The sequence below is a fragment of the Cotesia typhae genome, unplaced genomic scaffold, assembly GCF_013202065.1.
Source record: "Cotesia typhae breed Kobodo isofemale line unplaced genomic scaffold, CoteBio_Ctyphae contig_5, whole genome shotgun sequence".
NCBI classification, from domain to species: domain Eukaryota; kingdom Metazoa; phylum Arthropoda; class Insecta; order Hymenoptera; family Braconidae; genus Cotesia; species Cotesia typhae.
The window spans coordinates 10,571,212-10,594,077 of NW_027423757.1; the positions used below are offsets into that span (position 1 = coordinate 10,571,212).

Sequence of the window (22,866 nt, forward strand, 5' to 3'; positions counted from 1 at the left end):
ATAAATGGATGGATGACCGGATGAATAGATGTTTATGTATTTTGAGGGAAATGTTAAAGTCTGAGTAAATAAACTAAATAATTAACGTGAATAAAGAAGATAATAAAGGTGGAAGGTAAATATCAGGAAATAGTAAGTTGGGGGTGGTCTATTCAACCGGGCGATCGGTTGTTCCAAACTGATAATGACGGTCTATTGAGCGACCGGTGACAAGGTTCGCTTGGTTGTATTCATGTCGACTACTCCAGTAGTTCAGTTTCGTTTATAAAGATCGATAGCTACGTCTCTGTCTATACAATAATACAAAATAATAATAATAATAATAATAATAATAATAATTATTATTATTATTATTATTATTATTATTATTATTATAGTATTTAAAATAAAAAAAAAATAGAAGTAGCAGTCTTAGTAAGCTGGATAGAATAAAATAGGATTTAATAGGAGTTAAAAAAGTAAACCAACGGAAGGAAGAGAGCAAGCAACTGCACTCTGTTCCGCAGCCCCAGGCGACACGGTGATGCATTTTCCTTATATTCGTATTCGTCTCTTTCCAGAGCACAGGTTTCTCGGTGGGTTTTGCGGAATAAAATATAATAGTACAGCATGACTACTCCGGGATGATATAAGACCGAGCTCGGGCTTGAGGGTTGTAGTAGTGAGACCGAGTAGACAGACAGAAGGAGTATAAGAGTTGGTACTAGCGCCGGCGCCATTTCAAATTCTTCACCCCTTTCCCATCGACCAGATGAATCTTTTATTTTGGCTTAAATATTTCCCGTAGCCTTGCACAGTTGCCCTCTCAAATCACTTGCTATTATTGTCGTTTGTTCTCTCATTTCTTTTTTCTTCTCATTTTTTTTTGTTTCGATCGATCCCTTTTTTAAATATGCTTTTCATTTATATTTTTCTGTCTTTTGCTTTAAGCTCACTTTTTTTTTTTTTTTTTTTATTTTTTTCATATCTTATTTTTTATTTCAATGAGCAAAAATTAAAATGATAAATCTGTAAAAAATCCAACTAATTAAATTTATTTCTTCTCAATTTTTTTATATTCTAAATAATTTTTTAAACTTTTAATAATCAGTCACAAATAAACAAACCAACAAATCGATTGTTGATCAATTAAAATTTGTTACCGCAGATACTTCCCCTATTATTTATTCAATCGGGCAGTATAAATTCTGAGAAAGTGGCTATTGTGTGCCAGTACCATTCACAAAGGTGTATGTTGTCATGACAACATTTTTCTGCAACGTCCGCGCGTCCTAATTCATGACGTCACGGTGGTGGTATCGCCGTTCACCGCGTTACCACCCTCAGGCAGGTCCTCGCGCTCTCTCAAAGCTTTGCTTTCTGCACCACAATCCTCTCTCCCTCTCTCTCTCTCTAAAAACTACCCCCTTTCTCAGTACTTGGCGACGCTGCCGTCGCGATAAATATGCTAAGATGGCGCGGCATGCTTCTATCCGCTTCCGCCAATGCGTCTCAAATCAAATTCCTTTCTCGTATCAACAACAAAACTCCGATAGACACAGCCCCTGCTTACCATACATCAACATATATTATCCACAATAAATTTCCATACATAGAAGCATTAAAGAACAAATATCTGACGCAAATACACTTTGTTTTTCATTTCTTCTTTTCGTAATATTTACCAACAATTTTTATTCCCTTTTTTTTTCTTATTAAATATTGATCGAAATGACAAGCAACTATTTGACCGATAAGTCAATATTTTTGTTACTACTTTATTTGTCATTTATCGCAATCAATTTTCTTAAAATAATTTGATAGGGTGATAAGCCAAAAAGGGACACAAAAATAGACAGAGTCTAGTCACTGTGGATAATGAATTCTTTAATAAATAATATGAGTGAAGGGCCACTCAGATTGTCAGATTATCAGATAGTGATGGTTATCAGAGGATAATAGGGTGTTATAAATAATAGGGAAGTAGGCTAATAAATGAAGTAGAAAAAAAAAAAAAAGGTAATGAAAAGTAGAAAAATCATCGAAATATAAGGGTGGAATTGGCTGACTTGCTCGGCGTGGCACACGATCGATATTGTTGCAAACGGACACATACACCTTCAGTACAGAGTAGACCGGGCTTTGGAATTGCACCGACTCTCGTAAGCCACCACCGTCGGGCAGTCTGACTGGTGAAGGACTGTAGCTACTTGGGCACTGACTGTAACGTGTTCACCTACTTTCCATTGACACGCGATCACCTAATCGTTTTACTAATACTATATGTTCTCCTGTTATGCATACATATATTTATATATATATTATAAATGTATATATATATACAATAGCTAATGTTACCATACCGTACATACGCTCATCAGTTATACTTTACGCTACTCTTTACTCCAACGCTGCTGCTACGCTGTATGATATTTTTCATAAATTTTATATTTAAAATAATATTTTTTATATCTTATTTTACTCGTCTGGCAGCTGGATAATAAAATACGCCAGTGGTTTAAGTTTGAGCGCATTTGAGCGGACCGCAGATGTCATCTGCGAGAGTTTTATTTAATAAAAACCGATATCGCTCTAATGCACGCGAATTAGACAACTGATACTTTACTTGCATACAAACCTAGCCCGATACTAATACTGCTATTGCATTAATTTTGCTAGATATATGTTTATATACTGTCGGTATATGTGTAATGGTCTTCAAACAATCCCCGAGTAGAGAGAAGAGATCATTTTATTATGTTTGTACAACGTGTTTACATTCCCGGTGGGTTCTAGCGTGGAAAATTTTTTTAATATCTTTTTCTTCATTTCTTTGCTTCCGTTTTTTATTTATTTTTTAATAGCTCAAGAGCTCAATTGCTAATGAGGGTGTTTTTTTGTTTTAATGGTGCTCGACAGTGACGCGTAGCTTCAAAGTCCAGGCTATGATAATTCCAATAGCAGATTGAGCACACTCGTCGTCGCTTCATGTATATGTATGTATTTAATTTATTTATTGTTTTATGGTATTATTTAAGGTTGAAAAGTATTTTAAAATGTTAACTAGTGCGGGATTGTCAAACAAGATAGGATTTATTATTTGTAGTTGGTTTAATTTGTTGGAAGAAATGATTTATGTTAGTATGACATTCGAAAATAAAATAGATTGATATTTAATTTCAGTTTTATTAAACATAACTTTTGTGGAAAATGTTATATTTATATATGGGTCAATCAGTATTATGTTCTATTAGTTAATGGAGGGTTGGAATATGATTAATGGATTGATAAAAAAATATGCTGAGTAGTTAAATTGTCAATGTTTTTGTTCTGTATGGACTTTTTGTTTATCAGATTGATAAAAAAAATTAATTTGATTCGAGAGATAAATTTTTGGGTCCTTATTTTTATAAGTGGGGTCCACCATTTTCATTTTCATTTTTTTTTTTTCAAACAAAATTATTCATTGATATATATTTTTTTTAAATACATAAAAAATGAACATTTAAAAAAAATTTAGAAATTTTTTAGAAAATTGTGATATTCAACTTGTTTTTTTTAAATTGTTCGTTTTTTTACATACTTAAAAAAAAATCATATCAAAAAAAGATAAAATAGATATTTTATCCAAAAACATGAGAGCTAAAATGTTTTCCAACTTTTGAAGGCAAAAAAGCTATTGAAAATTTTTTTTTTCCTTTCATGACATATTAAGCAAAACAAAAAAATTAAAAAATGTAAATTTTTCACCTAGATATGGCCAAAAAATAGGGTGGACCCCAATTGTAAATAATTACCAATTTTTTAAATTGAAAGATTTTCTTTTTTTTTTTTTTTTTTTTTTTTTTTTTTAATAAAATCTATTTATTAATTTTTTAATTTAAAAAATTTATTGCATATAAAATTTTTCATTGATAAATTAAAATTTTTTTATCAATAGACTATCTCAAAGTTCAAGTGGTTAAAGTTAAGTTATACAAAAACAATAACATTTGCAGTTTCATTTTTAAAAAAAAATTATTTTTTAAAAACGTCAATAGAATTTATTATTGCAATTTTAAGTAATATATTTAGCCGATTAGCAGAAAGTAGTCAAATAAATTTAAGCATAAAAGCTTTTTTTTACCGGTCATAAAATAATAATAAAATAACGTAGAAACATTTTTTTCACTGATAGTTGTAACCGTAACATTAACTTATATTAAGGCAGTAAATTTATTCATGGATTTTATGATGAGAATCAAATAACTAGTTAGTATTAAAGGTTTAAAAAGTATGAAGGATGATAATATGTAATGAATAAAATAAAATGATAATTGGATATCTGTGTGTTCAGGTCGGACATGAAAAATCTTGGTTCACGTTGGATTGGCCCCAACATACCACGCACTGCCGCAGCGCGCTCACTACTGGTCGCCGCAATTTCACCTCTGCCGAATAATAAAAATACCGGGAGACGCAGGCATAACGTGAGGAGTGAAATAAATCAAACAAGACGACGGAGTATCATTATCGCAAGCGGCGAAAAAAAAGAAAGCGAGATAACGAGGAGTTACGTGGTGCAACAGCCGCATTTATCCGTCCGATCCTACAAAACTTCTTTGTACACTACTTCTACCGCGCATTCCAAATTAAAGAAGCACTTACTCAGAGCTAACAACATTTCAATATCTCGCTTACAACAACACTATTTTCGCCATCGACTGTTTTATTGTTTTTCACCTCAGACACACAGCCGTCATTTAAGGAAGTGTTAGCACCAACCGTAAGGTATATCAATTTTATTTATTTGTTATATTACTAGCTGACCCGTGCAAATATTTATAATTACATAGTTGTAAAACATTTTTATTTAATAAATATTTGTATTCATTTATTGACACTCTTTTGTTGATTTTGTTAATTCATTACATTTATTTATTAAATAAATTGATGGAAATTTTCGTCACTCATGTATCAGTTACATATTAAATACACCACCATCACTTGCATTTTTTTATAAAAAATTTTTTTTCAATAAAAAAATGTTTTTATTAATTTTTTAGCAAAAAAGCTTTTATTAATTTAAAAAAAAAAATTTTTTTTATTCGGTAATTGGTTACAAATGGGGTCTACTTTATTTTTGGCCATATCTAGGTGAAAAATTGACATTTTCAAATTTTTTTTTAAATTGTTCATTTTTTTATGTATTTATTTAAAAAAAATTATCAATAAAATCAAATAGAAATTTCATTCAAAAATATGAAAATTAAAAAGGTGAACCCCACTTGGAAATATTTACCTTTTATTTTTTTTATGAATAAAAAAAATTCTTCATTAATTTCTTCAACAAAAAGATTTTTACTAATTTTTTAAACAAAAAAATTATTTTCAATTTCTTGAACATTTTTTGTCAATGAAAAAAAATATGAGTCTTAAAAAAATTTTTAAATTTGTTAAAAAATAAAAAATTTCAACCGGATGACAAAATACACCTTTAAAAAATAAAATACAAGATAATTATTAAATTAATTGAGTGTAATTGCAGGAAGGTGCCGTTGTCGTGCGCAGCGTAGACAATGTCCGAGTTTTCTGACTCTATATCAGAAGAACGAAGTTTGTTCCGTCCGTTCACGCGGGAATCTTTGGCTGCTATTGAAACTCGCATTGCTGAAGAACTTGCCAAGCAAAAGGAGCTCGAAGCTAAAAGAGCACAAGGCGAGGTATGCCCAATTCAATTACAATACTATACCACAATTAAGTACTCTAAGTAGTCCAGTAACTCACCCAGTCAGACCGTAATAATTCAAAGTCAAAGATAATATTTTAATTTTTCCAAGAAAAACATAAAATACCAGGCGTATGCTCCATATAATATTAACGACTCATAAAAGAATAGATCCAAATAATAAATATTGATAAAAAAATAACAAAGTTAATAATAAAACAGAAATCTACTTTATGTGAGAGCTTTAAAAAGTTTAACGCGCTTGCTGTATATTAAACAGGTGAAAGTGCTTTTTTTATTGCAACTCTGCCTTACGCATAAATATATCCGGTGTTGTAAATTGTAGTTTAATCAATCAATGTCTTGTTTATATATTATATAATATATAATATATATATTGTTTTGTAAATGTAAACTGTTGAGAACAAAGTAAATAATGATTTTGTGTTTATAATTATAATGAAGCAAAGTAAAAAGCACGACTGTGTGTATATATAACGGCTAATATTAAAAGTATATGTTTATTATTATATTAAATTGTCTTTTTATATCTTAATGTGACTGTTTATGTGTTACGTCGATAAAATTTAATTTAAAAAATCTTAAATTCGCGTTTAAACTTAGTAAATATTGCTACAAAAGTGTTAGGTGTGTGCTTGACAATGTAAAATTAGCAGTAGCGTCAGTGGAATTTAATAAACTCTAAAATAAATTTAAAAAAAAAATTTGTAAAGTCAATATTTGTGTATACTATTTTCTAAATGTATTTTTTACTATTACTGTACTGTTCTCTATGTACTGTACTTTAATTCTCTCTTTGTTTCACTGTCTAAAAGCATACAGTATTACAAAACAGTCGCGTGCGAAAGCTCGATGTATGCAATGTCATATTTATTAATATTATTTTTATTATTATTGTTGTTATTATGATATATATGCTGTGCCTGATTCTATCTCGTATCTTGTTACACTTTTAATCTTCTGCAATACCTTGCCCTACAATTAATTTAATTACTTAATTCATTAACTTACTGGTCCCGCAGACTTAAAAATCACTAAATAGAAATAAAAAAAAATTAAATTATTAAAAAAGTATGTGATAGATTTTAAAAAATAATAATTATTTATTAACTTACTCTATATAAAGTAATCAGTAGTTATTTGAGAGAGAATATATTAAGTTACATTGTTAGCTATTTATTTATTTTTTTAATAGTAATTTATTTCTCTTTAACCGATTTATGTTTCATCTCTTATTTCTTCTTATGTATGTTTGTATGTATGTAACTCTTTCCCTGTTGTGCAATTCCAGGGTGGTTATGGACGGAAGAAAAAGAAAAAAGAAGTAAGATGTTGCATCATGCCAAGTAATAACAAGCTAATCACACAATTTTCTCTCTGTCTCTCTCTCTCTCTCTCTCTCTCTCTCTCTCTATATATATATATATATATATATATATATATATATATATATATTTTTTTTTTTTTTACTAAGAATTAAAATTTTTTTTTTTTTAATTTTTATTTATTGTTCGATCTCTCTTGTAAGTCCACAGCATTTAGAGCCATAGATTGTGCATATATAAATATATAATTAGATACGTATTCCTATACATATATATATATATATATATATATATATATATATATATATATATATATATATATATATGTACTATAATGAAAGACTAGAGCTTGTTTTGTATAGAATATCTAGTTTTACATGCACACACAAACACACACAATTTTTAATCTATTAAAAACTACGCTGGGGAACAATGAACGCTTTTGCTTCAATATTTAATTTATCTCATAATATTTTATTGACCTTTAGGTATTTTTAAATTGAAAGCCAACATTTTAAACAAAGAAGACGATGAGGTAATTATTTATAAGTTGGGTCAACCCCATTTTGGGCCATAATAAGGTGAAAAATTAACATTTTCAAAATTTTTTTTGATTATGTTTGTTTTTACGGCGCATTTATAATAAAAAATGTCGTGAAAGAAAAAAAAATAAAGATTTTGATCGATTTTTTTGTCCTTAGAAGTTGGAAAAAATTATGGCTCTCATATTTTTGGATAAAATTTCTATTTTATCTTTTTTTGATTTTTTTTTTTTTTTTGGAAAAATTAAAAAAAAAATTGATTATCAGAATTTTTTTAAAAATTCATAATTTTTTTTTAAAATTTGTTAAAATTGTGATAATGAATTTTTTTTTTTAATTGTTCGTTTTTTTTATGTATTTAAAAAAAAATATATCAATAAAATCAAATAGAAATTTCGTAAAATAAAATGAAAATTAAAATAGTCGATCCCACTTGTAAATATTTACCGACGAAAAATTTTATTTTAAAAATATTATGAGATTCGAATGTTACAGGCAGTGTAAAAATAAACCAAACGCTTTGACAGTGAATGTTAATTAATAGATCTCGCTTATTTATGAATATAGATTAGAAAAAACAAATCAACATACGGTTATTATAAAAATAGCCTAAATAATTGACCTATTATAATGAGTCACGATTGTAAAAACTGATCTAATATTACGATTACACATTTATTTTAATGATTTTAATTAATAATTAGATTGCCTGCACGCGCAATAAAATACTGTTATCACGAATCAATATGTTAGTTTATAAAAAATCTATAATATATAGATATATTTATATATAAAATTATGAGAACACACTTTATTAAAAACTAAATTACATTATTAATTATTTATCGGCTGAATAAAATAGTTAATAGGCTAGAATGTGTAGGTATATATAAATATATTAGTATATAGTATTTAATATTTTTATTTACAGTACACATCGCTTGTTACTGTACACAAGTTTATTCAAATAATCACTATTTTACTTCCTAGGATTTATATACCAATGTGCATCAACATTCCAGATGATGAAATACAAACAAAAAAAAATATTGAATTACAGGATTGCATAAAGAAAATAAATAAACATACAAATATGGAATAAATAAAAGCATGTTAAATTGTTATTTTATATTTGTACAATTATATTTTCTTTTATTCCTCATAATCTGTGCAATAATTGAATAAAAACAGTAAATTATTAAAAAAAAAAAAAAACATTGGTGTACAATGAAGTCAAATAAAATCCAAAAATGTACATACAAATTTTCCAGTTAATAATTATATTTATGATATGATTAATACATTTTTTTTATATAGATTTTAGAGAAGCCATGCGGGGGAGTTTTGAGGAAATTTATTAATCTATTATTATTCCCACAGACCCGTTATGACGACGAAGACGAGGATGACGGTCCTCAGCCTGATCCGATGTTCGAACAAGGAGCGCCTATTCCAGTCCGATTGCACAACGAATTTCCCCCCGAGCTGGCCTCGACGCCTCTTGAAGATATCGACACCTTTTACCACAATCAACGGGTGGGTATTTAAGCTCACTAATTATTTTACGTTGTTCTAATAATGCACTGAAAAAAAAAAAAAAAAAAAAAAGAAATTAACTTGATTGAAGAAAAAAATTTTAAATCAAGAAAATTTTTCAATTTAAATATTTTTTTAATTAAATAAAAACCATAAAGCTCTTGAAAATAATTTTCTCAGCTCAAGAATTTTTCTCTAATAAATAAACTTTTTTTTTTTTTAAATATGTAAATTACATATAAATTTTTTAGCACTAACGATCGGTGTAATTATTAAAAGTCTCATTAGTAAATAGTAAACACGCTAGATAGTTAATTGAGTTTATTTAATGATAAATATAATTTATAATTTTATAAATAGAAATATATAAATCTCGAAAATTTATACTTAGTTTAGTAAAGTTTAAAATTTTTTATCGATATATAAATACTTAATTTTATGTACTTATAACTTGTATCGATGTACAAGCTAGCAGCCTTGATCTACTCTAGACTCAATGTTTTTTTTATAACACTTACATATTTGAAGAAGAAGAAATAAAGTAAAGTGCAGTTGAATAAAATATTGACTTTTAGTGATTTAATTTAATTGTTATCACACTCGATAATAACTCTAATAAATATATATGAAATTAAATTTTCAGACGTTCGTGGTTATCAGCAAAGGAAAGGATATATTCAGATTCTCGGCGACGAATGCGCTGTGGATCCTCGACCCGTTTAACCCAATACGACGGGTGGCCATATATATTTTGGTCCACCCACTCTTTTCCTTCTTCATCATCTTAACTATTTTGGGTAACTGCGTTCTCATGATCATGCCCACATCGCCCACCATCGAGTCCACCGAGTACGTATTACACTTGCTTGTCCCCTGGGCCCCTTTCAAAAAAAAAAAAATAAATTTTTAAAATACACTCACAATAAACAAAATAAATAACCGCTAGCTGACTAGTTTTTAAATAAATGTCTAAAGTAATTTAGGTTTTAATTTTTGTCAAACGCTAAAAATTTTTTATAGATTTATTAGACTCTGTCTTTTTATAATCAAAAATAAAATATCGGTAAGTTTGTAATTAAAAAAAAAATTAGATTAATAGTTTAGATAAATTTATTTATTTAAAATAATGTGATAGATAGTTATTTATTAGAATTATTTATATTTTTATATTAATTATTTATTATTATTGCTCTGTTTTATTTTTATATTATGTAATAATTGTCTGATTTTTTGAGCGTTATAATTTATGTTTTCAGAGTGATATTTACGGGGATCTACACGTTTGAATCCGCCGTAAAGGTGATGGCGAGGGGTTTCATTCTGCAGCCTTTTACTTATCTTAGAGATGCATGGAATTGGCTCGACTTCGTAGTTATAGCTTTAGCGTGAGTAGTTAAACATATTCATTGATTTATTGATTTATTATTTGTAAAAAGTAAAAAAAAATACATCACACAAATATATATATATATATATATATATATATATATATATATATATATATATATATATATATATATATATATATATATATATATATATATGTACATACTACATATATGTGTTTTTATATTTATATATATATATATATTATAAATAGATCTATAATATGAAACAATGAATTTTAATCAAGATTTTACAAGAAGAAATATTTATTATAATAATAATTATTATTATAACACATTAATCATCTTCATGAGTTATATAATAATTAATTAATCTGTTTATTGTTAATTATATTTGTCGGTCGTAATTTATTCTTTAATTATAGTTTATTGACTATCACTCGTTTTAATAATTACGGGTGATTTAAACGCTGGACATACTATATACGTTATTTTTATAATTATTTATGAAATTTACTACAATAGAGATTTTATTAATTTAAAAGTTAAAAGTTAAAACACAAACTCAGTTGAAATAATCGAAAAAAAATTTTTTTTTAATTATCTAAATCGTATTTAAGAATTATTTTTATCCTCTAGCTAGTAATCAATCGATGCAATCTTATCGCGACATCGATCAATTTAAATAATTAGGTACCAAAAGGATAATACATAGAAAATGAATATAAATGGAGCTTATATTTAATTACCTCATAGACAAGTAGTTGTCCTATTAAAGCTGATCGGTAGGTTACAAAATTCATTAAATCAAAACACACTGATAAAATTAAAACAATTATTTATAAATTAAAACGCTTATTAATTATTCTAAATAAAGAAGAAATATTTAATAAAAATTACACAACAAATTCATCACATTCCCCTTTATAATATAATTATACGAAGTAGAAAGCAGTTTTAATAACAGATCTTAAATTTTTAAATACAATAGTTTTTTTTTTAGTGAAATTTAGTTAATGATTCATCGTAAATAATATTTATTAATTAGTTTATTTATAGAGAGCGATAAAATAATTTATTGTCGTAGAATAATTTATTATACTTTGCGTTAAATGTTGATAGAATAATTGTTATTACTATAATAATTTGATTTAGGAAGTTTTAATTATGTAATTATATATATTTATATTTTAACATCTAATATATCATGCATGAAAGGCAAATATATATAATTATAATAATTTTGTGAGTTTATTAATGAAGCGCGGTAGATCATAGGTAGATAAATAGTTTGTAATTGAACTAAATTGATGATTTATTAATTAATTAATTAATTCATCTTATTTTATATTTATATTTTTATTATTAATATTATTGTTATTATTTTATTATTTATTTTTTGTATCACTGTAATGTATGTGACGTTCGGGTGTATTACAGTTATGTGACGATGGGAATAGATCTAGGCAACCTTGCCGCTCTCAGGACATTTCGAGTCCTCCGAGCCTTGAAGACTGTCGCTATTGTACCAGGTATGCTTAGAGAGTATTGATCAGAGTAGTAAACAGAGATTATTTATTATCTATTATATATTATATATTATATTATTATATATTACATTAGAATAGATATTTAGTATCGATGAGTGCTTGTTGCATCTACATTGCTATAAAACAATTGTAAAAAATTTTTTAATTTAAAAATATAAATCATTAAAGTATAAGAGAGGCCAAGACTACTCTGCGTAAAAGATACTTTGATTTACATATTTATAAATTGGCTGTTTATTTACATTCTATGTACTTTGTATAGGTCTGAAAACCATTGTCGGCGCTGTGATAGAGTCAGTAAAAAATTTGCGCGATGTGATAATCTTAACCATGTTCTCCCTTTCCGTCTTTGCGTTAATGGGCCTTCAGATTTACATGGGGGTCCTAACGCAAAAATGTATTAAAAACTTTCCAAATGATGGCTCTTGGGGGAATTTAACTGATGAAAATTGGGAAAAATTTGTCAGCAATTCAAGTAAGTTTATCCGCTGTCCAATTTTTATTTTTATTATTTTATTTATTATTTTTATTTTATTAATTACACATTAAACTGACGTGTTTGGTGATCTGAATAATTAATTGCGGTTTTCTTCTAGCCAATTGGTATAAAGATGACAATGATAATATGCCTTTATGTGGTAATTCATCGGGTGCTGGGTAAATATTTTTTTTTTTGTGTTTTTAAATTATTTTATTTATAATTTTAATTAATAAAAAAATTTAATTTTGTTTTTAAAACTTTTGTACAACTTTTTGGTAGTTTTTCAAATTTATTCAGCTACTATAATAGGAAAAAAAAAAATCAATTATTATTATCTAAAAAAAAAAAGGAGAATTTAATAAAATTAATTAATAATAAATAAGGAATATTATACAGTTAAAGAAATTTTTTTTAAATATTTTAGAATGTGTGAGCCGGGTTATACGTGCTTGCAAGGCTACGGTGAGAATCCAAATTACGGATACACAAGTTTTGATACATTCGGGTGGGCATTATTGTCAGCGTTTCGTCTGATGACCCAAGATTATTGGGAGAACTTGTATCAACTAGTACTGAGGTCGGCTGGTCCGTGGCACATGTTGTTTTTTATCGTCATCATATTTCTTGGATCATTCTATCTGGTGAACTTGATCCTTGCCATTGTAGCGATGTCGTACGACGAGTTGCAAAAGAAAGCTGAGGAAGAAGAAGCTGCTGAAGAAGAGGCGATAAGGGTAAATTAATGTTTACTATTAACTCACTTTGTCGTGTATACTGTTACACTTTGAACTATTGCGGATCATATGTAAGCAATACCTTGTTACAGTGATAAAGTGTTGTGTGCTAGCTATGGTTTATTTTTATTTTATTTAATGATCTTGAAAATTTTATATTTTATATTTTATATTTTATATTTTATATTTTACAGGAAGCTGAAGAAGCGGCCTTGGCGAAAGAGCAAAAAATAGCTGCTCACGCGGCGGCTAGAGAAGCTGCTGCTGCAGCCGCGGCTGCTGAGTCTATCGTTAAATCACCCTCAGACTTTTCTTGTCACAGTTACGAATTGTTTGTCGGACAAGAGAAGGGCAATGATGACAACAACAAAGAAAGAATGAGCATTAGATCTGTCGAATCTGTTACTGAGTATAGGGTCAGACAAATCAACAACAATCACAATGGTGCTAATAAAGTTCGAAAAGTCAGCGCTGTAAGTATTTATTACAGTTTATTTTCGGATAAAAAATAATAAATTAATAATTGTTTTATTTATTTATTTTTTTTTTTTAAGTTAATTTGTCGTTTTTAATTTGTCGCTTGGTAATTAAAAAAAAATAATCCAAGTGATTAATTAAAAATAAAGATTATAAAAATCTGATTTAAAAATTAAATGTTTTAATTATTTTATAGTATAAAAATAATTATTAGCATTTGTGGCTGCTTTTTGGTGCATACAGAAAATGCATATTGTGAATTTGCAATAATTATTATATACTCTTGATGATAATATTTTTTTTATTTAATACAAAATTACATTTTACAAATGAGTAATTTTAAACATAATAATCTACAAATCACGAAGATATATTTATTTATAAAATACATTATTAAAAAAAAAAAAAAAAATTATCTTTGAAATAAATTGACTATTTTATTTTATTTCATCGGCATGATAAATTTAGCAAATTTATATAAATATATATATGCATGATATATATCAGTTAAATTGATGCATGTGCTAAATTAGGAATAAAAAATGAAAATAAATAAATACACGACAGAATAATTCATTACAACAACATATACAAACAGAATATTAAACGGATCGAAAATTTACATAGAAAAAAAAAAAAAAAAACTTTTTATCACAAAATATTATTAAAAATATAAAAAGTTTCTTCTGAAGCATTTTTATTGAGAATAGGATAAAAAAAGTTTATGATAACTCACAAATCACAAGTACATGCATGCAAACGGTACCATTAATTTGCATAAACGATTATTATAGATTATTTAAATATATAAAAAAATAATTTTTATGAATTTTTAACATTTGTATCCTTATCAACAGTATACTTAATATCACGTTATACGTATTATAAAAAAAATAATTTTTTTTCCACGTACATTATATATTTGTTACATGTGCTTTTGCAACTGTAAGTGGTGCCTATATATTATTATTATTATTATTATTATTATTATTATTATTATTATTATTATTATTATTATTATTATTATTATTATTGTACGTTGGTGTAAAGCTAGTTGCGTTTGAAAAATGAACCCTTATATTCGGTAGGAGATACCTTTTCTTGTATTTTTTTTTCTTAAGGTCTCTCGCGCCCCTAATGGCCAGTTTACTTGTGCTTACCGGGAAAATCTGAGGAAGGTACGTGTACGTGATGGGATGACGGTCGCAACCGTACGTACTTTAATTGTAATAGGTTCAAAAAAAAACTAAATCTACAACATCTGTCTCTATTTACTTAAATTACGTGAAATAACGCAAATAAATAAGTCATTTTTCAACAAAAATTGTCCAAAATAAATAAATTTAATTACAAATAATCCTACGTCGGCCTTTGCACGTTAATGTGCACTAAAAAAGTCGAAAAAAAAAAAAAATAAATAAATAAATAAATATTCAAGTCTTGAAGCTAATTATTTAATATAACAATAAATATGTGATAATATTTTAATTAATGAGCGTAAATTTTCAGGCAAGCCTTAGTTTACCCGGTTCGCCATTCAATCTCCGCAGAGGAAGTAGAGGAAGTCATCAGTTCACGATTCGCAATGGAAGAGGAAGATTTGTCGGACCACCAGGTGGTGATAGAAAGCCCCTGGTACTCTCGACATATCTGGACGCCCAGGAACACCTGCCTTACGCGGACGATTCAAATGCCGTGACTCCGATGTCCGAGGAGAATGGTACCATCGTCGTCCCGGTTTACTACGCGAGTTTGGGCTCGCGACACTCATCCTACACCTCCCACACATCTCGGCTATCTTATACGTCCCATGGTGATCTGCTGGGCGGTATCGCCAATGCCGGTAAACCCATGACCAAGGAGAGTAGGCTGAGAAGTAGATCTGCCAGACAACCATCCACCAATGGTCATCCAGAGCAACTGCAAAAATTACATCACGTTAGTTCACTTTTATTTATCCAATAAGTACACAGAAAGAACAAGATGACACTGTATATTATCCTAGATTATACTGAGTAAAAAAAAAATTTTCAGATAGTACCTAGTATAATCCAGATTACAATGAGTATAATCTAGATAGTAGCTAGTATAATCGAGATTATAATAGATATAATCTAGATATCACACAATATAATCCAGATATCACACAGTATAATCCAGATTACAATGGGTATAATCCAGATATCACGTAGTATAATCTAAATTATACTAGCTACTATCTAAAATTTTTTTTTTTTCGCCACAGATATCACTGAGTATAATCTTAGATGATATCCATTGTCATCTTATTCTTTCCGTGTACTTTGTAATATTTAAATTTAGATACTTGCCAGACATTAATTTCCTTTGATCGTTGTTATTTACTTCAGGATGTGGACATGGAAGATCCACTGGGTAAAAACAAGCAACAAGACAACCCATTCATCGAGCCTTCCCAGCAGAATGCTGTTGTTGATATGAAAGGTCAGAAGTTAAAACTTATATTTAGAAGCAGACGTACCAACAACACTATTGTTGTCTTGAGTATAACTTTGTATACCAATGTTGTTATTTTGTTTTATTTATGTTGCAGACGTTATGGTTCTGAATGACATTATTGAGCAAGCTGCTGGGCGGCAAAGCACATCATCAGAACAAGGAGGTAATTTTTATTCTTTTACTCTTCCTCCAATGCATCACTTGGTCACTACACGTGGGGATTCGACTCTTGTTTTATTTATGTCACTGCTACTTGACGATTGCGTTTTTTATGTCGATAGATAAATTTACAAGTCTTGTAATATTTTTTGTGTTTTCGTTCTTCAAAATTAGGTCTCTATTGATCAGCGACATACATAAACTCGACGAGGTGTCACGCTTGTTGACGAGATTTTTTAATTAATGATTGTTTTATTTTGGGGAAATAGAATTTTTATATTGATGATAAAAGGCTCATCAATGTTGCTTGATTGATTTTTTTTTTTACAGCATTGCATTATTAGAGAAATAATAAACTCTAAGATGATATTGAAATCTGCAGAAATTTGACTTTTTTTTTATTTTTATGAAAAAGCCAATTATAAAAAAAAAAATTTGCCTTTTTTTTTTTTTTTAATTTCTAGGTGTAAATTTTTTCGTTAATATTTTTTCATAGTAATTTAGTTTTAGTTTTAATAAAAATAAATTAAATTATTAATAATACAGTATAAAAAAACTATTTCTTCAAAATAAGTTGATAATTTATGTAAATATTATGCTAATTATGAAAAAATAAAAGTTTCTATTTATTATTTTTCAACAGACGACGACGAAGAAGGTCCAACAATGAAAGAGAAAATATTAGCAGCAGTTATTCGCGGGATTGATTTTTTGTGTGTATGGGATTGCTGTTGGGCATGGTTAAAATTCCAAGAGTGGGTTGCATTAATAGTATTTGATCCATTTGTCGAACTTTTTATTACACTGTGTATCGTAGTAAATACCCTATTCATGGCTCTCGACCACCACGATATGGACAAAGACATGGAGCGGGTATTAAAATCCGGCAATTACGTGAGTAAACATCCTTAAATCTCACCATAAATATTCAATGAATCTCCTTTAATTTAAAAAAAATTACATTACAGTTTTTTACGGCAACATTTGGTATTGAAGCTGGACTTAAATTGATAGCTATGAGCCCGAAATTTTATTTTCAAGAGGGCTGGAATATCTTTGACTTTATTATAGTAGCTCTGTCACTTCTTGAGTTGGGTCTTGAAGGAGTGCAAGGTCTTTCAGTATTACGTTCATTTAGATTGGTAAATCAAAATTATAAATTGGAGTAATTTCTCAATAATGATTATGACATTAACAATAACTGTTCCTTTTGTTTAAAGTTGCGAGTGTTCAAATTAGCTAAATCGTGGCCGACTTTAAACTTGTTGATATCGATTATGGGAAGAACAGTAGGAGCCTTGGGTAACTTGACGTTCGTGCTGTGCATTATAATATTCATATTTGCCGTGATGGGTATGCAGCTGTTTGGAAAAAATTATACAGACAAAGTGGATCTTTTTCCCGATGGTACTCTGCCGAGATGGAACTTCACTGATTTCATGCATTCATTTATGATCGTATTTCGTGTGCTGTGCGGAGAGTGGATTGAATCTATGTGGGACTGCATGCTGGTCGGTGATGTCTCGTGCATACCATTCTTCTTGGCTACTGTCGTAATCGGTAACTTGGTCGTAAGTATCAGTATCATTAAACAATTACACGGAAAAAAGAAAACTCGAAAAATTACAGCTTCAGATTGTTATTATTACAGATTTGATAAGAATTACATTTTACAAGAATTTAAATAATAAATATTATAAAGCGATTGTTAAAATCACGATTTTACTATATTCAAGTATTTTCTATTCATAAATCAAATTCTTTATCAATTAAGCGCGCAAATTTTTTTTTATCAAGAAAAATTTTTAAAAATCTTAAAATCGTCAATTACTGTGTTTTGAAATTAATTTTTTTTCCGTGGCAAATTAAACTTGATTCAATAATAAAAAAATTATTAACCCTCCAAAAAGGTTCTCAATCTCTTCTTGGCGTTGCTCTTGTCAAACTTCGGTTCATCAAATCTATCAGCGCCGTCGGCTGACAACGACACCAATAAAATAGCCGAGGCAATTGACCGGATAGCAAGATTCATTAATTGGATCAAGCGGAGCTGTAGCAATCTTGTTAAGATGTTGAGAGCCAAACTCACCAACCAGATATCCGATCAGGCGCCAGGTGAGGGACCGTCCAACAGTTGGAAAGAAGGTTTATATCCAATCAGATCGCTTGCTGTGTGCGCTGTGTAGTTATTATCATCATTACAATTAAGTTGTTGGTCATTTAATATTATTTTTATCTCCAACCCCCGCCTATCAATCATTTTATTATTTAACACTCTGTTAATTTATTATTTTTTATTCCCGACACCTGATAATATAATTGCCAATCATTGATAGTCGCTAATCGCTTTTCTAATTTGGATTTGAAGTGGATATGACCGATGTAATAAACATGTAGTCTATTCATCAACGAACACACACGCACTTGACCCCTCTGTTGATCACTAACATACCTTGGATATCGCGCTCATGAGGACACACTTAATCAGAATGTAGTTAATATATCTTTAGATTATTTTATTGCTATTAATTGTCATTACTATTCTTATTAATCACTTGTTAGATTTTTTTTATTATTTTTATTATTTTTTCGGTTATATTGAATATAACATTTGATAATACTATTACGTGTATTAATTCACAATCACGCACGCTGTTTTGCACTCAATTGAATCCCGCACTTTATTTATTATTTATTAATTATATTAAATATAAATATATAAATTCATTCGTGATCGAAAAATAAAGTCTTTATTCACACAACGTCATTAATATATTTTCATTCTGATTAATTATGATACCAAATGAGTGTGCATGTGTTACAATAAAAAAAAAATTAAAAATTAAAAAAAAAAAGCCAGAAATTTTATCGTTTTTTTATTTTTTAATAAAATAATTATTTGCAAAAATATACAGTAAGACCAAGATGACACTGGATATCATCCTAGATTATACTGAGTGAAAAAAAAAAAATTCAGATAGTAGCTAGTATAATCCAGATTATACTGAGTATAATCCAGATATCATCATCCATTATAATCTGCTACTATTATACTAGCTACTATTTAAAAATTTTTTTTGCTCGACGGGCAGAAAGCGTCAACTTTCGGCCCGCTGCGCTAAATGAAGTTGCCACTTTCTGCCTTCGTCGAGCAAAAAAATAGCATACACTCCTCGGGAAGTAAATAAGAAAGCCTCAGATCACATGTTTGTTGACCTCGGCTTCGCCTCGGCCAACAATTACATGTGATCTGAGACATTTCTTACTTTACTTCCCTCGGTATGTAATATACTATTTTCACCACAGATATCACTGAGTATAATCTGGGAAGACATCTAGTGTCATTTTGTTCTTTACGTGTAGTTGAATTAATAAAAATCAAATTTTAACTTAGAGTTAATTTTTGATAAATAAAGGACGATAAGATTTTATTTTCATGGATAATTGAGACCATAAAAAAAATCAGTTACGGTAACACGGCTCAAATCGAAAAATTACGATTTGAAAATATTTAAACAGTTATCCGATATTATTTTTCGACCATGAAAATTGGTAACCCGGATGGGTTAGAGATCATGTGTAACTGCGCAGATGGAATTGACCGGGACGGAGATCGGGATCTTGCAGATGGAGAGCTGGACGGCTACCGGGACAAGAAAAGCGCCAAAGAGTTCAACAACCAGCTGGAAGTTGCCATCGGTGAAGGAATGGAATTTACCATCCATGGTAATTATTGCCATAAATAATTAAAAAAAAAAATAAATAAATAAATAAATAAAATTAATTGTTCAGAACAATTTATTTACTTTATTGGATGCTTTTGCTTGTTTTTTCAAAGGAGATCTGAGAAATAAACTGAGAAAGGAAAGATTAAGCATGAACAACACAAAGGCCATTAGTAATTCCATTAATCACTACGACTGCCGTTTAGATCATGACTACATCAATCATCATGACGACGATACCATTAGGTAAGTGGGTTTTACTACTCAAATATATATATATCTGACTTATTAATGGACATTATCGATAATTAACTATTGATTTCACCAGTAACAAGTCATACGGAAGCCACAAAAATCGGCCATTCAAAGACGAAAGCCATAAAGGAAGTATTGACTCGTTAGACGGCGAAGAGAAGAAAGACGCGAGCAAGGAAGACCTTGAAGAAGGTTTGAATGAAAATTTATTTCAGGGATTCAATTTGAATGTAATATAATTTATTTATCATTGATAATTGGTTTCGGTAGATCTCGATGATGAAGAAGATGAAGATAAAGGTGAAGATGAAGGGGAAGAAGTCCAAATAATCCACGCCGATGAAGACATCATCGAGGCGGACTATCCAGCAGACTGTTGTCCTGACCACTGCTACAAAAAATTCCCCTTTTTGGCGGGTGATGACGACGCTCCGTTCTGGCAAGGCTGGGCAAATCTCCGGCTCAAAACCTTTCAACTTATTGAGAACAAGTACTTCGAGACAGCCGTAATTACTATGATTTTACTCAGCAGTATGGCATTGGTAGGTATTATTCTGGTTAAAGCCAAAAATAGAAAAGGAACAAAGAAAAATAGTTAAGTTGATATTTTTATTACAAAGGCGCTTGAAGATGTTCACCTTCAACAGCGACCAATTCTTCAAGATATTCTTTATTACATGGATCGTATCTTCACGGTCATCTTTTTTCTTGAAATGTTGATAAAGTGGTTGGCGTTGGGCTTTGCTAAATACTTCACAAATGCTTGGTGCTGGCTTGATTTTATCATTGTCATGGTAAGCAAAAATATACTTTATCTAAATAAGTTGATATTAAAAATTTATTAAAAAAAAAAAGGTTGTTTTTCCATTAATATATAATAGACGGCGATTCACGTTCAAACCAGCTCAACAATTTAAACTTTATAATGCTATTATAAAAATTCTTTCAGCTCCGGATTCAATTCTTCAAACGTCTATTATTAACTTATAAGTATCGAAGATTTTTAAAGCAATTCAACTTAAAAAAAAAAAAAAATGAAGAAAAGATTCAGTAAATTGATTTTTATAAAATAAATTTAAAAATCTTCATGACACTGGAGTTAGCAGACGTCTAAAAATTTTTGATTTTTTTTTTTTTTTTTCAATTAAATTACAATTAAAAAGATATTTGTAAAAAATTGCACTTATAGTTTTTCAAGTTTTTTACATGTGAAATTATTATTTTTTTAATTGTTGAATTAAAATTTTTTAAACAAAAAATTCGTAAAAATTTTGAAATGTCAGCTAACTTGATTTTCATAAATCTTCAATGCAATAGTTAAAAATAATATGTGGCGTTTCGATAATCAATAATGAAGATTATTTTCTAAAGCAGCGTGATCACTGGATTTTATAAAAATAGTGATTATATAAAAGAAAAAAATCTAAAGTGTTAATATTATCATGATAATGAATCTACATTTAGCCCGACTAATTATGAGTTGATTACACTAGCTTTCGCTGATCAATTTGGGGGCAGTGTGGGCTGGTGCCGATGACATCCCGGCGTTCCGTTCAATGAGAACTTTGAGAGCTTTGAGACCCTTGAGAGCAGTCTCCCGTTGGGAGGGGATGAGAGTAAGTGAAGGGCCTTGCGACGAAAAAATACGTTATTAAATTTATCTTACATGGATTATTATTGATTTATCCGTCGTCATTGAACAGACTCATTCAATTAAAAAAGCTATTATTAAAATTGCCGAGTTAATGACGACGTTAAATCATTATAATGATATTGATAAAAGAAAAAAAAATTCACGGACTAAATTAAAAAAGTGTTTAACAATAACGATAGCGGTGTGCTTATTGGCGCGCAAATTCCCCTTGTCAAAATTACTAAATTTTTCTACCGTGTGTTATTTAATTAATAAAAATCTAAATGTAAATATTTATTTATTTTTTAAATAACACTATTTGTATATGAAAAAAAAAAAAAAAAAAATATTTGTCGTACTAAGTATTGCAATGTACGCCTTTTTGGAAATTTAAAGTGTGGAAAAAAATTTTGGTGTATGCTTTTCTGTGTATAAACTACCTTCTGTGTTCTCTATCCAAAAAAATGTTTGCAAATTTTTTAACGTTTTTCTATCAGGCCTTCACAGAATTAACAGAGATAAAATTTTTTTTTTTTATTACGAGCCAAGGTTTTTTTATAATTAACAGAATAATTAGCGCTATTTTAATTAATGAGAAGAAATATATTTTTTTTAAACATTTAAACCATGTCTCGTGATAAGCAAAAGGTTTGAAAGAATTAATCTGTTTCAGGATGGAGCCGATTATTATTATTATTATCATTATCATTATCATTATTATGATTTAATACTAACACTCATTAATTTATTTTTACTAATTGTTTACTGCTACATTGTTGTCTTCTGTATTCATCTACTCTAAATTTATATACTTGTATAAACTAATGTCTTTCATCGTCTTCTCGTCAGCATCTGATCCGAGGGCTACATATATTTGTCGACAATTAATGACATTATTATTATTATTATTATTATTAT

The 22,866-nt window shown here is 28.7% G+C and overlaps 1 protein-coding gene across 1 annotated transcript in view; it reads left to right on the forward strand.

Moving 5' to 3' along the window:
• Positions 1 to 22,866, forward strand: part of Para (sodium voltage-gated channel paralytic) — a 36,629-nt gene that overhangs the window by 2,944 nt on the left and 10,819 nt on the right. The window contains exons 2-26 of the mRNA XM_074248273.1: positions 2,899 to 2,975; positions 4,316 to 4,749; positions 5,507 to 5,681; positions 6,999 to 7,031; positions 8,955 to 9,110; positions 9,754 to 9,959; positions 10,367 to 10,495; positions 11,897 to 11,988; positions 12,269 to 12,481; positions 12,603 to 12,663; positions 12,912 to 13,221; positions 13,416 to 13,694; positions 14,820 to 14,876; positions 15,208 to 15,636; positions 16,068 to 16,161; positions 16,271 to 16,339; positions 16,979 to 17,229; positions 17,304 to 17,477; positions 17,556 to 17,906; positions 18,246 to 18,480; positions 19,927 to 20,061; positions 20,174 to 20,306; positions 20,389 to 20,507; positions 20,586 to 20,857; positions 20,936 to 21,109. Of these exons, the coding sequence (XP_074104374.1) occupies positions 5,538 to 5,681; positions 6,999 to 7,031; positions 8,955 to 9,110; positions 9,754 to 9,959; positions 10,367 to 10,495; positions 11,897 to 11,988; positions 12,269 to 12,481; positions 12,603 to 12,663; positions 12,912 to 13,221; positions 13,416 to 13,694; positions 14,820 to 14,876; positions 15,208 to 15,636; positions 16,068 to 16,161; positions 16,271 to 16,339; positions 16,979 to 17,229; positions 17,304 to 17,477; positions 17,556 to 17,906; positions 18,246 to 18,480; positions 19,927 to 20,061; positions 20,174 to 20,306; positions 20,389 to 20,507; positions 20,586 to 20,857; positions 20,936 to 21,109 (4,116 nt within the window). The 5' untranslated portion in view covers positions 2,899 to 2,975; positions 4,316 to 4,749; positions 5,507 to 5,537. The remainder of the gene's footprint in view (positions 1 to 2,898; positions 2,976 to 4,315; positions 4,750 to 5,506; positions 5,682 to 6,998; positions 7,032 to 8,954; positions 9,111 to 9,753; positions 9,960 to 10,366; positions 10,496 to 11,896; positions 11,989 to 12,268; positions 12,482 to 12,602; positions 12,664 to 12,911; positions 13,222 to 13,415; positions 13,695 to 14,819; positions 14,877 to 15,207; positions 15,637 to 16,067; positions 16,162 to 16,270; positions 16,340 to 16,978; positions 17,230 to 17,303; positions 17,478 to 17,555; positions 17,907 to 18,245; positions 18,481 to 19,926; positions 20,062 to 20,173; positions 20,307 to 20,388; positions 20,508 to 20,585; positions 20,858 to 20,935; positions 21,110 to 22,866) is intronic.